Below are 15,367 nucleotides of genomic sequence, written 5' to 3' on the forward strand. Positions count from 1 at the left end.
TCCACTTGAAAAAAAAAAAATATATATATATATATATATTTAATTAACTCTGAAACTAGAAAGGACAAAACATGTCCAGTTCTGTTTTAGTGGTCATTCCTTCTCAAATTAAAAAGTCAACATATCCACGGCTCTTCTTTTTAATATGAAAAAAAAAAAAAGTATTTTGTTAACTGATTAGGTTCGTTTTAATTGACAAAGAGGTTTTAAGTATTGTCTATGAGTATTTATTAGTGTCATTTTGAATACATGATCTGTAATCATTTGTTTTAAATTATCAAATACAATATATCTTATTTTGATATAAAAGATTAAACATTTTATTTACTTTGACTTAAAAAAAAAAAAAACATTGTAAGAATAACATGTTTATTTTTTTTTTTTGAAGAGAATACCCTTAATTAAAAATTTTCAAAATAATAATTAAAGAATTTATATTTAAAATTCAAACCTCAAAATCTATAATATTTTTAAAATTTCAAATTGTAATTTTTTTTTATAAAATGTTTGATTAATCTTTACATTTCTCTAATTTCATGTAGTAATAAAGATAAAGAAACAAATGCATGGAAATTGAGAGAGCTTTGATTTATATATAATAATTGGGTTGGTGAAACCAAAAAGTCTAGTTTTACATTTGGCTTTTAATGAGTACCCCCCAAGTGCCATGTGACTCATAAAGTTATAATGCCTATCTTAAACCTACTAGACAAAGGGCAAAGGCAATTCTTTTTCAACATTTTATCTTTATTATTTTCCCTTTAATTTTAATATTTGTTGGGGCCATTTCCCATCCATCATCTTCTCAATCTCATTTCCATATAAACTTCGTCTCACCTTCCCTCAACTTTCCCCATCAAATATGTGAAATTGAATTGCAGCATTTAACTTTTCGCAAAATTTGACTGATATCAAACCTACGACCAATCTCCACCGTCCGATCAAAAATCAAATTCCTTGGCATCCATCAGAAACCCCCAACAAAACAGCTTTTTGTCTCAATTATTATTATTATTATTATTGTAATATAATAGTAGTAGTAATTAATAGTGTCTTAAGAACAAACTTAAAATACCTCTGGCTTCGTGTCTAAGGTTTCTTGCAGAGATTAAAGCACGAAACCCCAAAATTTCAGTTAAAATTTTCGCGGGCGCTATATAAGGCGCTTGGTTTTTGATACTGGGTTTCTTCTTCTTTTGCTTTTTTTTACATTTTTTTTTAATATTGAATATCGAAGAAGAAGGAGAAACCAGGGATGGATGATGTATGGGTTTTCGAGAAATTTGATTCTCGGGAAAATGAAGGGATTTTGGGAGGAAGTGAAGAAAACAACAAGGAAAAAAGCGAAGGAGAAACTGCCGGTTTTAATAGGCAGCAGCCAACATTCAATTACGATCTTAATCTGCAGCCAGAGGAAGTTGATTTTGGATTTCCCGAGAAACAAACAGAGAGTGTTGTTCTTGGTGTTGATTCGAAGAGAATGGAAAGATACCCAGATGTTGAAATCGTTGGTTCTTCAAGTAAAAAGAGGAGATTTTCTGTTGAAGAAAAAGGAAAAGCAAAATTAGATGGGTTTGACGATCAAGAAGAAAAACTGAATCTTGATCTTAAGTTGAGAATGATGCCGACGGAGATAGATAGCTGGTTTTCAATTTTGGATCCACAAGTTGAAGCAGAGAAGCAAAATTATGCTGAAATTGAATTTTTGGGAAGTGCTAATACTGTTAATCCTATTATTGATCGTGTTGTAGAGGAGGTTAGTTATAAAGGGTATGATGAAATGGATGATTTTTATGTCTCAAGAAAAAGGGAAGAATCAAGAAGGCACCATGAGATTGCTAGAAAATTTGCTCAAAGGCTTGCACATGAAGTTGATTCTGAAGGGGACCTTTTCAAATCTTCTACTAAGACAGACAAGGATGGAGCTTTGAAGAATGTTGTTGTTGATGAGGAGGATAAAGCAGATGACTTACAAAGTCCTTTTGGTATGGCAACGGAGATGATCAAAACCCGAAATTCGAGTGCAACTGACAGAAAGAAGTACTCTAGTGATGGATTGAGATCAGAGTTCAAATGGGTACCTAAGAATAATAAAGTATCCTCTTTTATGGCTCTTGAGGTTCCGTCGTTGCTGGACCTTAGCTTCCGTACTCTTGCAAAGAATGCCGAGGCAATGGTATCACTCCAGCATGTTCCTGATATGCTAAGGCATAAGCTTAGCCAGTTGGTGTGTGATTATAGGAAAATGGATGCTCATTTTTTGGAACTTCTTGCTAGCGGATCACCAACAGAGATACGAGTGAATGACTGTTCACGAGTAACTGAAGACGAATTCACCGAGATATTTGGCTGTTGTGATACTAAGAACTTGATTGTAAGTGACGTTTCACACATTTTGTTCTATGTCCCTTTTGAATTGGCAAATTTTTCCCTTTCTCTTCATGTCTGCAATGCAACATTAGCATATCATCAATTGACTTGAGGGATTATTTGGTTTTAGCTGTGAAGTTTGTTATTGACTTTGTTGTCATGCCTGTAGCTGTAAGTCGTATAAGTGGAGAGCTATTTTTCTTCCGAAAATTTTGCCTTGGTTGTAATTTGTGAAAGGTTTAAAATAACGGGGAAACAATTGTAATCGAAAGAGTACAACTTCGTTTTTGTTTTGGCATTCACCATATAGATCTAAGAAACAAACTAGGACATTTTAGAGTAATTCCAAACTGAGTTTTTTGCACATGTTTATTGGTATATGCTTGTTTAGACTTGGTACCTGGCTATCAGTCATTTATGATGTTTTTGATTTCTGGAAGCAGGTGCTGCAGCTTGACTTGTGCGGGTCATGCATGCCTGATTATGTGTTAGAAGACACCTTAGCTCGTTCAACAAAAAGCCTTCCCGCTTTAGTTACCTTGTCTCTAAATGGTGCATATCGTTTGTCTGACAAAGGTCTAAATGCACTTGCAATGTCTGCATCCGCTCTGCAATCAATAAATCTGAGCCAGTGCTCCCTTCTCACATCTGCTGGCATCAACAATCTAGCTAGCTGTTTTGAATCCACCTTAAGAGAGCTTTATTTAGATGAATGTCACAATATAGAAGCCATGGTTGTATTGCCTACACTGAAGAAGCTTAAATGTCTGGAAGTGCTGTCATTGGCTGGAATTCAGACTGTTTGTGATGATTTTGTCATTGGAATGGTTGAAGCATGTGGAAAAAATATGAAAGAACTTGTTTTCGCTAATTGTGTGTGAGTTCTCTGAGATCATTCTAATTATTTTAAAAGTCACACGGGAACTCTAACACTTTTTTTATATATATGTTTCTATAATCTAGGATCAGTTTTTGTAACAATGGTGTTTTTGAGATGCAGGGAATTGACTGATATATCTCTCAAATTTGTGGGGAAAAATTGTTCCAGATTATGCTCCCTTGACCTTTCTTACTTGCGTAACTTGACAGATTTATCAATGAAATATCTTGCCAATGGCTGTCCATCAATTAACAGGCTTAAACTGTGCCGCAATGGTTTCAGGTTTCCTTCTATTGCTATATCTACTGTTCATTTCGTAGCCTCTGTAGCTAATGATATATTCATTATGATACTGTGTTTTATTTAGTTTTCACATGTTTAGTTATTCTGTACTTGTCAATTATACAGTACCTGTGATTGACACGACTTATTTCTATTTGTATGACAGTGATGAAGCTATTGCAGCTTTCTTGGAAGCCTCTGGAAGTTCTCTAACTGAACTTTCCCTGAATAACATTGTTTCGGTGAGAAATCAAAGTTATCAACATACCTTTCTTCATCGATCATTTGGCTTTTTTTTTTTTTTTACCTGCATCAAAGATAACTATTATGTGGCAATGATTGTTGAATTTATATTTCCGAAATCTGCTGTCTGGCTCACTTTGTTTTGCTTGATGCCATATGCTTTCATTCCGTCAAATTGATGTTGCCTGTGTTGGACCCCTTCAGCTTCTCACATTCCATATGTGCAAGTATGTGGTACTTGGTAAACTAACTCACGGCATTGAACAACTTGTAACAGGTTGGGTTGAACACTGCATTATCACTTGCCAAATGTTCAAGAAAATTGTTGAGTTTGGACCTATCATGGTGCCGCAGTTTAACAGATGAGGCACTAGGGCTGATTGTTGATAGTTGCTTGTCACTGAGGCTGTTAAAACTCTTTGGATGTACACAGGTACACTTCCCAAGCTCTCTCTCTGTCTCTACAAAAACCATCCTTTCGCCGCAGTATTGCTGTTTCAGATAATGATTTATACGAAACCCATAAAGTTGTCCCTGTCACTTTATGCATATGCAATTTCAGAATAGAATGCTTATTTATTCTCATGTTGCACTGACCTAAAAACAAAGAGTAAACGCAAATCTGAATAGATGGAAATGTATCTTATAGTTTGATGCCAGATGTTTGCATTTCTGCAGTTCAAAATGTGTTTCTGATCAGGGACTTTTTTGTGTTTCATGCAGATTACAGATGTGTTTCTAAACGGGCACTCAAACACCCAGGTGCAGATCATTGGACTGAAAATGACAACAATATCAAAACATCTCAATGTGCTTGAACCCCAAGAAGCTCCATTGCGCTATTCTTTTGTCAATAGTTTATGCTGATTAGTGCACACTTGAATAACAAGGTTAATCAGTTTGCCAGGCTCATCTTCATTCATTTGACTTATATAACAGCAACACTCACAACTAAAAGTATCATCTTTTCCTTGTCCATTCAAAGCCTTCAGTTTTGGAAACATACCTATGAAATAATTACCAGACACCAGAGCAAACTAATCTCTTTAGAGATATACCTCACTCTTTTTTGGTGTCCTAGCACATCCACAATCATCCAAAACCTGTATATGGTCGATGGAATATTTTGGATAGTTTTTATGATCAAATTAAAGAAATAGAATTCTTCTCCATTATTGAGAGTATTTTCAGTTGATTGTCTATGCTTGTCTTCTATTTTCATCTTCATCAGATCAGAGTTGAATTTGTTATCTCATATGATTGAGGTTTGAAAATTCTTTATATTCACAATTTTAGGGTGAGATGATAGGCCTATTTGCTCCATGAAATTATCTATGGTCTGCATCTTACACATATGTGACTGACTAGGTGACATTGTTGAACAACATTCACACCTTGAGACTAGATTGTGGTAAGTGGCAGGTGTACTTTTCCAATTTAGAAAAGAAATATGCCTAAACAATTCAGTTGAAATTGAATGTTGAGTTTTCTACTGTGGTATTACAGAATTGAAAATGGACCAACCATACATTCTTAGTTTGCAAAAGGCTTATTGTATCGATTCAGCGCGGCATAATTATGGTTTCTGCCAATTTTTTCATGTGGTCATGCAAACATTCAATATAATCAACTATAGAGCTCTTGTCTTTGTGGTGCAATGCTCTGTTTTTCTCTTAACAAACCCAATAAGAAGAGTTTAAATCTAACAAGGATTATGGCAATCGTACAGAACAGGAAAAACACCAGTTTAACAGTTAACTGTATATTCTTGCTTTTTACAAGGACATAGTGTGAAATCTGAAACTAGGAAACGGAGGATCTTCATCTCGAGGACGTCCATTGCTTGTGTTCTTTAACAAAGACAGAAACATAAGTTTCATTGCTTGTGTTCTTTAATAAAGCACTTTCTGTTGGTAGAAGTTCAACTTCAACCAAGCTTCTCAGCTCAGTCCAGAAGCCTTACACTTCAAAACAAATGCCAGAACCAGAAGAATCAGTAAGATTCCTGCAGAAGAACCACCAACTCTATGAATCCAGTTAGGATCAAATCTAGTAAAGCTTTTGTCACAATAAAGCGACAAAGCAATGGCCAAGATTAATATCAATAGCAGTAGAGGCAACCAAGAAGCAAAGTTGATGGGCTGCTCATCAGGTTCTAGCTCACTCACCGTTCCCCTGTTGATATAAAGAGGTGAAAGAACACCTAAGACGATCAAGCCTATTGCCACCAGTCTCTCATAAGAAGAAGACCTGCTTGGCCTAATCCAATGACGATCAAACCTCGTATAGCTTTGGTTCAAGTACAGTGAGAAAGCAAAAGCCAAGATCAGTAGCACAAGCAGCAGACGCAACCATGAAGTCAAGTCCATGGGTTGCTCTTCAAGCTCTGGTTCAATAACCGGCTTCTGGTTGACATAAAGAGGTGAAACCACGGCTAGAATGGTCAAGACAATCGCCACCCATTTCTCAAATGAAGAAGACCTGCTTGACCTGGATGTAGCTATGGACTCCATTCATAAAAACAAATTTCAGAAGGAACAACCCTTTTTCTTATTGAGCATTTGTCACTTCATCTTATCTCCTATTTGCATTTGTTTTCACAAGATGTGAACTGTCCCTCTGGATCACCCATTTGGAATATAGTTTCGGGTCAAGAAACATTCCAATCCAACGGCTAAGGAACAGGGTTGAAGTAAAGAGCAATCTCTTTAAACCCATATCCCTTGGGAATCCTTCCAGAAGTTCTAAAGATACATGAAAATTTGGCCATAGGCAGCTATATTAAATTGTTTGGAATCAGATTCTAGGAGCAGAGTTCCTCTTTTATCACATTTGATTCCAGTTATTCCTAAAGTTGATTAAACAATACAAATAGATGCCATTTGAGATGAACCATAAATAGATAGCAAACAGTGAAAACTTTTGCTAGAGATCTCAAATTTCAATTATCCCTAAAAAACAAGTATTTTATCAGTTCAATTGGATACTTTCGTAGCAAAAGAATTTCCAGTGATCAAAGTAAAGAGTAAAAAGGTTAAAAGAACCTCCATTTAACTCTTGGAGTTATTCAAGCTCTTGGACCGGTTGCCATTGAGTCGTCTCACCCACTTTTGCTGCGATGAGGTTAAAGCGGTGAACAAAGAAGGAGATGAAGCTCTTCTCGGAGGTTGTCCAGAAACCGGAAGCTCCGCCGGAAGTGCGGCGGTGGTGCTAATTGGAAGTACCTGAAGGGACTAACAATGGCTGGAGGAGAGTTAGGGAACCAAGTCAAAACCAGCCTTATAACCAACAACGTGTTGTAAATGTTTAAGAAATTTAGGATTCCATTGGCAACAACGATCCCTGCCACTGAATCACTAGGTAAAACCGCCGCAAAATTGTGATTTAACAGCGGAGAACAATTGTTAACCTTCGTGTAGTTGTTTCTGCGAGTAATTACCTGTGATAAAAATCGGAATTAGTCACAAAAAACTTCGAATGGGAGTGAAATCAATGAGGATAATAATAGTAAAATCAGTTATGTCATTGCATAAGCTTTGGAATTCAGAGGATAAGGAGAGGATATTTATGAAAACTGGATTTTGTTTAAGGAAATTCAATAAATTATCGGCGGTTAAAACGATTGAATCGTGAAGGTCACGGATTAGATTTTGAGGAACAACAGGAACGAGATTGGGCTTTGACGACCTAAAAAATGTGCCAATCGCGTTTGAATAAATGTTGAAGATAGTGATAAAGATTTGGCAACTGAATTTAGGCATTTAGGTTTCCGGCTCTCTTTGTCAGGCTCGGTAAAGGCTTTTTTTGTAAAGCTTCGCTGAAAAAAGGATGAAGAGAGTATTTTTCCGGTCAGGATTTTAAAAGAGAGATTTTTATTTCTTCCACGTGGCACGATATTATTTGCTCCTTCCATGTGGTTCTTTCGCTTGGACTTAAACGCAGCGTTTTAGAATTACAAGTAAATTGAAGATTTATGTTGGATCCGGACTTGCAAGACTGGCGCTCATGCCGGTTTTGAGTTTGACCGGAAAGGTCGGTGAAGTTAATTTAATAATAGCTACTGCGGATATAGCGTAACCTTACGTGGCGAAGGATGATTGGATAATGCTTTAAATATTCATCTACCTCCTCTACATTCATTAACGATCATCGTCTTAAAATCTCTTAGCAAATGTTTTGTTCGTCTTTTCCTTGCTTTTGTGAAAATACAATGGCAATGGCGGCGGATCTGTTAAGATTCTCTCTGTCGACTCAGCCAAAGCTCTCTTTCAGTAATGGCGCGAAACTTAAAGTTGACCGATTTAACTTGCTCCAACGACGCTGTCGTGGTGGTTTCTATCACCGGCCTTGGTCAACTCCTGGTTTCGTCTTATTCAATTCGCTGGAAACCAGATCACAGTCGCAAGAGTCGTCTCTCCAACCGCCGAAACAGAAGCCTAAAGACTCGTCGGTTCTCCTCGATGTTAGTGGGATGATGTGCGGCGGATGCGTATCCCGAGTCAAATCAGTTATCTCCGCCGACGAGCGAGTCGAGTCAGTCGTGGTCAACTTATTGACTGAAACAGCGGCGATCAAGTTGAAGCCAGAGGTAATGGAGAGCGATACCATGGAGAGTGTTACGGAGAGTATAGCTCAGCGAGTGAGCGAGTGTGGATTCATGGCGAAGAGGAGGGTGTCGGGGCTTGGAATCAGGGAGAACGTGAGGAAATGGAAGGAAATGTTGAAGAAGAAAGATGAATTGATGGTGAAGAGTAGGAATCGAGTGGCTTTTGCTTGGACTTTGGTGGCGCTTTGTTGTGGGGCTCATGCTTCACATATTTTGCACTCGCTAGGGATTCATATCGGCCACGGTAATTTACTTCAATTAAAGATAGTTTCTTTTTTAAATTAAAAAACTGTGATAATGACTCTTTTGATTTAATAATGTTTGACGTAGGATCATTTTTGGAGGTCCTACATAATTCTTATGTTAAAGGTGGATTGGCTTTAGCGGCTTTATTGGGGCCTGGAAGAGGTTTGTTGTTTTTCTCTCCTTATTTGCACATATATTAACTTTCGGGAGGTATTCGAGAAATTTCTTTGCATTAAAGACAATAATTTCAAATATATTCAAGGAAGATAATCGTTGGCAGTTGCTAGCAGAACTCTTTTTAAAGTGTCTTAATACTGTAGTGATTTAAGGTTGACTTCAGTCAAAGTGCTTAACAAATGTTTTACAGACTTGCTACTTGATGGATTAATGGCATTCAGGAAAGGATCACCCAATATGAATTCTCTTGTGGGATTTGGATCAATTGCAGCATTTATCATTAGTGCAGTGAGATTTTTCTTTCTTGTAGTTTGAAAGCTGAGATTCACTTTTCTTAATTAGAATCATGGAATCAATTAGCTAATTTCTATTGTTTCTTAAATTTGCATTTTTCTTGTAGGTCTCACTTCTTAACCCTGGCCTTGAATGGGATGCTTCATTCTTTGATGAACCGGTGATTTGCCTTACTTTTACTCCCTTTCAATATTTATTTTGCATATCATGGTTGTACTATAGCTGCCAAATGCATCATGATAAGATCCCCTTTGTAAGATCTACCAATTCGCTATTTTTATTTATGCTGAAGCAACATAGACAGAAGTCTGATAATCTTGGTTTGGTTGATAACAGGTTCTCATTAAGCACTCTTGTTTTTTAGTATGCAGGTCATGCTTCTTGGTTTTGTGTTCCTAGGACGTTCTCTAGAAGAAAAGGCGAGGATTAGAGCATCTAGCGACATGAGTGAACTTTTTGTAAGTCTTACACTTGATGCATCTGGTGCTATAACACTTGTTTTCATGTTTGATGGCCAATGACTCCTGGTTTATGTGCTTTATGGATTCTTACTGAGATTATACTTGCACAACTTGTATTCACCCTTAATTTTTAAACTTCTTGCCATTTGTTTGATTTCACATGTGAGTTCATTATTTGCAGTCATTGATATCTACTCAGTCAAGACTTGTGATTACTTCATCAGGCAGTGATTCCTCTGCTGATTCTGCACTTTGCTCTGATGGTGTTTGCATTGAGGTCCCATCAGATGATATTCGAGTTGGAGACTTGGTGTTAGTTTTGCCTGGAGAAACTATTCCTGTAGATGTAAGTCATAAATATGTTTTAAAATCTGGATTCAGTGCATCATGCTTTGATTTATAAGACAACCCCCATGTCTTTTCTTATGAAGCCAACGACATCTTGCTAATGATATGAAACTAAGATGAACCTTTTATAATGACTGTATGAGTAAATTTACCACATGCAAATGGACTTCTGCTGAAATTAAATTTCCCTACAGAGGGGAAAGTTCTTGCAGGAAGAAGTGTGGTTGATGAATCCATGCTGACCGGAGAATCACTTCCTGTATTCAAGGAAAAAGGTCTTATGGTCTCTTCTGGAACAATAAATTGGGTAAGATTTAGAGGAATACAATATTGAAATGCTGACTTATGCAAATGGCTTTTGCTTTAGGGGTGGCAAATGGTTGACCATTGCTTATTTCAGAGATATAGGTATAACCTTTTAAATTAAAATGCGCATTAGCTGGACTGTTTGGAATAATAAGACCTGAGTGAGGAGTGCTAGACAAAGATTGAAAGTTGGGATTGCATTTGGCTTCATTCTAAACTATTGTTTTTGAGAATTTTACATTAAACCCACTTACACATGCATTCATCTTTTATATTTATGGATGTTGTTCTATTTCAGGATGGTCCTTTAAGGATTGAAGCAACTTCCACAGGTTCCGACTCAACTATTTCTAAGATTGTACGCATGGTTAGTGCCCTAGTGAGTCTTTTTTATTGTATTAATCAAACAGTCATGTTCTTACTTCTGATGCTTGTTACGAGTCACTATGTATGCTGCACATGGTATAATTGTCCCATTTTTATCAACTTACTAATAATAACAAACCATTACTTCCTTTTAGCCTGAGTAAGACGTGCAACATTTTTCAGGTTGAAGATGCTCAAGGACAAGAAGCACCTGTACAAAGGCTTGCAGATGCTATAGCTGGGCCATTTGTTTACAGCATAATGACTCTGTCAGCAGCAACCTTTGCTTTTTGGTATGGGGTTTGTTTCTTTAGATGTGTAAACTTTGGATAGGGTGATGAAAATTGAGATGCTTTAAATAGATTAAAAAACAGGATACTAATTTATTTATTTAAGATATGCATGCAACTCATAGATGCTTTCACAAAACTGAAGTGGGTAATTGTTGTTCAGTTTGCAAAGTTCAAATGGTTGAAATGTTATGTATGAGGAAATTATGACAACTTTAGCTGCACTTTATTTCTAGTTGTTCTCCCCCCATCATTTCCCCCAAGATCCCAACATAGTTCCTACTTTTTTATGTGCTTGTGACGACTGGGCCATTAATTTGAGTAAAGGCTTAACAATGTTTTTTTTTTTCCCCTGAACTTTCTTCCATTCTAGAAATATAATCCCTGCATTTGCTTTATGCATTTCTTAATGTCCCTTTCTCCTTGCTAGTGTTTAACTCAAACCAAACCATGGTGGTCCTTGTGGACTTTTGTTTTAGTTGCTTATAGATATGCTATTAACTTTCCCCTACTATACTGTTGATTCTGTTCTAGCTTAATTCTTGCTTCTTTCTTCTTGTTTCTTTTATATCCAGGTATTATGCCGGGTCAAACATATTTCCAGATGTTTTGCTCAATGGAATTGCTGGCCCTGATGGAGATCCTTTGCTTTTGAGTTTGAAACTTGCTGTGGATGTCTTAGTGAGTAATCTTATGTTTACCTTTGTTTCTTCACCAGCTTATTGCCTAAGTAGTAATTGCCGTTGTTTTCTTTTTTATCCATTTGGTTGCCTAGAAAGTTATCCATAAGAGTAATCTCAAAATGGTAAAATAAACTTTTTATCTTCTTCAAAGGAAGGAAACAAGTTAAAAAGTTTCTCCATTCTGCCTTTTCCTTTAAAAAGTTGCAAATCACACTTGTGGGAGATTTTCTTGTAAAAATGGTGGCAGCCAAAATGCAGAAAAGATCCAATATAATTGAATATTCAAATAAAAAAACAAAAACAAAAATTTTACTAGAATTTTTAGTTATGTTTTAGTTGACCGGGTAACTTGCAGATGAATGCTTATAGATGTCTTAATTTTCTTAGAGAATTGTCACTTAAAGTGATGTATTTTACTTGCATTTTCTCTAAGTAATCAAGAAAAAAAAATTGCACTATTAGTTTGTAATACTAGTTTTCTTTTTCCAGGTAGTTTCCTGTCCATGTGCACTGGGTCTTGCCACACCAACAGCTATCCTTGTTGGCACCTCTCTTGGTAATTATCTAGCATGTCAATAAATCTTGATTTCAATGCATTTTCTGTTTAGTACTGATTTAGTGAATGTTTAAAATACTTATATTCACCAGTTAGTATGGGCAATCAGAAAAATTCATATGTTAATTCACCTTAAACATAGGTGAATATATGGAGAGCTATTGTCCACCTTAACTAACTATAGGTAAGTAAATATATGGAGAGCTTGGGTTGGCTTATACTTTAATAATACATTGAGGACATAGGAATTCAAGTTCAACTATGATTTCAGAAATGCTCAAATCTACTCTTCTGGAAATATTCTTTATTTCAGAACATTTGCCCATTAAATCATTGACACCACGGTGATGTTGTTCACTGGTTTGAGGTGTATGCATGTTAGATACTTTTGAATTTAAAGATAGGATGCTGGACATTTAACTTTATTACTGATTCTTTATGTTTTCGAAATAACAATTAACTTTCTGTTGTACAAATATATTTGCTACAATGAAAATCTTCAGGTGCAAGACAAGGACTGCTTATAAGAGGAGGGGATGTTCTGGAACGGTTGGCCAGTGTAGACCATGTGGCTTTTGACAAAGTACTTCTACACAAAAATATATGCTCTCTCTACTCTCTCTGTTCCTTTAGAATTTCACTCTAACCTTACCCTCTTTTCCATTTTGCAGACAGGGACTCTCACTGAAGGAAAACCCACAGTCTACTCTGTGGCTTCTTTTGCTTATGATGAATCAGAAATTCTCCAAATTGCTGCAGCAGTGGAGAGAACAGCGACACACCCAATTGCTAAGGCTATTGTAAAGAAGGCAGAATCATTGAATTTGGCATTCCTAGAAACAAGAGGCCAACTAGTTGAACCAGGTTTTGGAACCTTAGCTGAAGTAAATGGACGTTTGGTTGCTGTTGGTAGTTTAGAATGGGTTAATGAACGTTTCCAGATGAAAGCAAGCCCATCTGATTTAATGAATTTAGAACATGCCATGATGCGTCAGTTTGCATCAGCATCAAACCATTCAAAAACCGCTGTCTATGTTGGACATGAAGGAGAAGGCATTATTGGTGCCATAGGAATAACTGACGGTTTGCGCCATGATGCTGAATCCACTGTGAGCAGGTAATATTTTAATATTTCGTTGTCATGTTGAAGAGTTCTGTTCATTGCCTGGTTTGTCATGCATACTAGGCATAAGTCTTAATTAGTAGCCAATTCCCAACTGATTGTTCTCCATCCATGATTGGAACCTGAAGCTGTAGTCTTTATATGTTTCCAACTAGAATAGCCACTTAAAACTTTCATTTTCTTCCCCAATTATTCTATAAAGAATGTGCTGAAAATGCATAAAAATGTTTCACGAGCGATTCTTACTTTCTGACTTTATGTCATTTGTGGTTGTTTTGTTGCCTTGTTTATATAAGGCTTCAGCAGAAGGGTATCAAAACAGTCCTTATTTCAGGAGACAGGGAAGAGGCAGTTGCAACTATTGCAAAGACAGTTGGAATAGAAGGTGAATTTGTTAATGCATCCTTGACTCCTCAACAAAAATCAAGGGTTATATCTACTCTTCAGACTGCAGGACATCGCATTGCAATGGTAACTATCTCTCCCAGAACAAGCAGTCCTCTAGAATTTAGATTGAGTAATAATATAAAGTATACTTTAATCTCACTGGGTTCTTCGGTCAATAATTGGACTTCTTCATATTTTAGTAAAAGGAGGCAGCGTTGCCTGCTCCATTGACTTAGATGAAGAAGTGCAGAGATTTGCACCAAATTCCTGTGGATTCACCTGAATTAACCATATCGGTTTTTTTTTTTCTCTAATGAGTAGTGTTCAGACAATCAGACTGATAAGTGAGCTCAGGGGATTAGAAAATATATTCAGCTAATATGTTTACTTTTTTCCTCTCTCAAAAGGTAGGGGATGGCATTAACGATGCACCATCTTTGGCCCTTGCTGACGTTGGGATTGCTCTACAGACTGAAGCACAAGAAACTGCAGCCTCTGATGCAGCATCTATTATACTTCTCGGAAACAAACTCTCCCAAGTATGCACTTGTTTGATATATTAATTCTAGTGTTCATGCAACATGTTACATGAACTTGTTGATACTCTTAAACTTTTTAGCTAGTCAATTTTGCTTTTGTAAGACATGTTTATAAAATGTTATGTTTTGTCCACTCCAAAGAACCCAGTAAGATTCTTTCATCGTAACTGAAGACTCCCCTGGCAGGTAGTAGATGCTGTGGATCTTGCACAGGAAACAATGGCAAAAGTGTATCAAAATTTATCATGGGCAGTAGCATATAATGTTGTTGCCATCCCAATCGCTGCCGGTGTTTTACTTCCTCAATTCGATTTTGCTATGACACCTTCACTTTCTGTTAAGTAAAATGGAAAAGAGAAGTAACACTTAGAGGTTTTATATGGTGTCCCCACAATATATTCTCATCTAACCTTTCTGGGTATTGGTTCTGATAGGTGGGTTAATGGCCTTGAGCTCAATATTTGTTGTAACCAATTCCTTACTTTTGCGGCTGCATGGGTCTAACAAGAGCAGGAAGACTTGCTATTGCGAAAATTTCACAAATGCGTGCTGGTTCAAGTTAAATAACCAAAGCCATGAAGCTTGAAAGGTTATTACTAGCAAAGACAACTACTGATGTAACCACTGATATATATTTTTTTAAATATATATTTCTTCGGTGAAGGAATCATTACTCAAAATCATTCTCATCCTTTTTCAATGTAAAATCTATGGCTTTTATTTTTATCCAATTATCGAAGGCTAGAAGTGGCCGGACTTGATTATTACATTGCAACCATAAAAAATGTGTTACTAAATTTTATCAGAAGAAAATGAATTTTAGAGGACACAAACTAAAATAACGGCACTATAACCGAGTTTCCATGCAGCTGGTGAATGGCTGGAAGTAGGTGGGGGCAAACTTCAAAATTGATAAAAACAAAAATTGCTGCATCTAAGGCCAAAGTCCCACCGCCAAAAACCAGTAGATTCTTCTTGTCATGGACCAATCGACCAATTCGTTTTCACTAAATTCACCAAACCACCTGCCCTTTGCTTCATTAATTAATAAATTAATACTTAAAAATTAATTTATATAAAATATTTTCACTTTTAAATAAAAAATTAACAATGATTTACCGGAAGATGGATAATAAAGATTTACTATTAATATTAGATTTTGAAATTTGAATTTTGGAATCAAGAAAATAAATGCCTTCAATGTAAAGTT

General features: G+C 36.4%; 3 protein-coding genes and 1 pseudogene across 4 annotated transcripts; 2 read left to right on the top strand and 2 right to left on the bottom strand.

Moving 5' to 3' along the window:
- The first annotated feature begins 1,013 nt into the window (after nucleotides 1-1,013).
- Nucleotides 1,014-4,966, top strand: LOC111286396 (uncharacterized). 2 transcript variants are annotated; one of them, XM_022876329.2, is made up of 6 exons: nucleotides 1,014-2,374; nucleotides 2,814-3,247; nucleotides 3,371-3,532; nucleotides 3,699-3,774; nucleotides 4,053-4,208; nucleotides 4,499-4,966. In XM_022876329.2, exons 1-6 carry the CDS (start codon nucleotides 1,256-1,258, stop codon nucleotides 4,640-4,642), a joined length of 2,091 nt encoding a protein of 696 aa, XP_022732064.2. In that variant the 5' UTR covers nucleotides 1,014-1,255; the 3' UTR covers nucleotides 4,643-4,966. The 2 variants fall into 2 exon arrangements, with proteins under 2 accessions (XP_022732064.2, XP_022732063.2); XM_022876328.2 differs by having other exon boundaries at nucleotides 1,086-2,374; nucleotides 2,811-3,247.
- Nucleotides 4,967-5,466: 500 nt separating this feature from the next.
- LOC111286399 (uncharacterized) lies at nucleotides 5,467-6,687 on the bottom strand. Its single transcript, XM_022876331.2, has one exon. The coding sequence runs from the start codon at nucleotides 6,286-6,288 to the stop codon at nucleotides 5,716-5,718; it is 573 nt and encodes a 190-aa protein (XP_022732066.2). The 5' UTR covers nucleotides 6,289-6,687; the 3' UTR covers nucleotides 5,467-5,715.
- On the bottom strand, nucleotides 6,664-7,232 carry LOC111286400 (uncharacterized; annotated as a pseudogene).
- Nucleotides 7,233-7,854: 622 nt separating this feature from the next.
- On the top strand, nucleotides 7,855-14,837 carry LOC111286395 (copper-transporting ATPase PAA2, chloroplastic-like). Its single transcript, XM_089763051.1, is given in 18 exon segments — nucleotides 7,855-8,625; nucleotides 8,712-8,789; nucleotides 8,995-9,092; nucleotides 9,205-9,258; nucleotides 9,470-9,556; nucleotides 9,741-9,905; nucleotides 10,104-10,214; nucleotides 10,512-10,580; nucleotides 10,763-10,872; nucleotides 11,445-11,550; nucleotides 12,042-12,108; nucleotides 12,612-12,691; nucleotides 12,780-13,225; nucleotides 13,528-13,702; nucleotides 14,026-14,157; nucleotides 14,344-14,492; nucleotides 14,590-14,677; nucleotides 14,679-14,837. Coding segments are annotated over 18 exon segments (2,736 nt in total). The 5' UTR covers nucleotides 7,855-7,946; the 3' UTR covers nucleotides 14,721-14,837.
- Nucleotides 14,838-15,367: the final 530 nt, after the last annotated feature.

Source organism: Durio zibethinus, chromosome 6, assembly GCF_047325235.1.
Source record: "Durio zibethinus cultivar Kanyao isolate XHJ-2024 chromosome 6, ASM4732523v1, whole genome shotgun sequence".
Lineage (NCBI taxonomy): Eukaryota > Viridiplantae > Streptophyta > Magnoliopsida > Malvales > Malvaceae > Durio > Durio zibethinus.

Bases quoted from the DNA above. Each gene is read 5' to 3' on its own strand.
- LOC111286399 (XM_022876331.2), bottom strand. From the start codon at position 6,288: ATGGAGTCCATAGCTACATCCAGGTCAAGCAGGTCTTCTTCATTTGAG.
- LOC111286396 (XM_022876328.2), top strand. From the start codon at position 1,256: ATGGATGATGTATGGGTTTTCGAGAAATTTGATTCTCGGGAAAATGAA. The intron at 2,375-2,810 runs GTAAGTGACGTT...GATTTCTGGAAG, and splicing joins GTGATACTAAGAACTTGATT to CAGGTGCTGCAGCTTGACTT. The intron at 4,209-4,498 runs GTACACTTCCCA...TGTTTCATGCAG, and splicing joins AACTCTTTGGATGTACACAG to ATTACAGATGTGTTTCTAAA.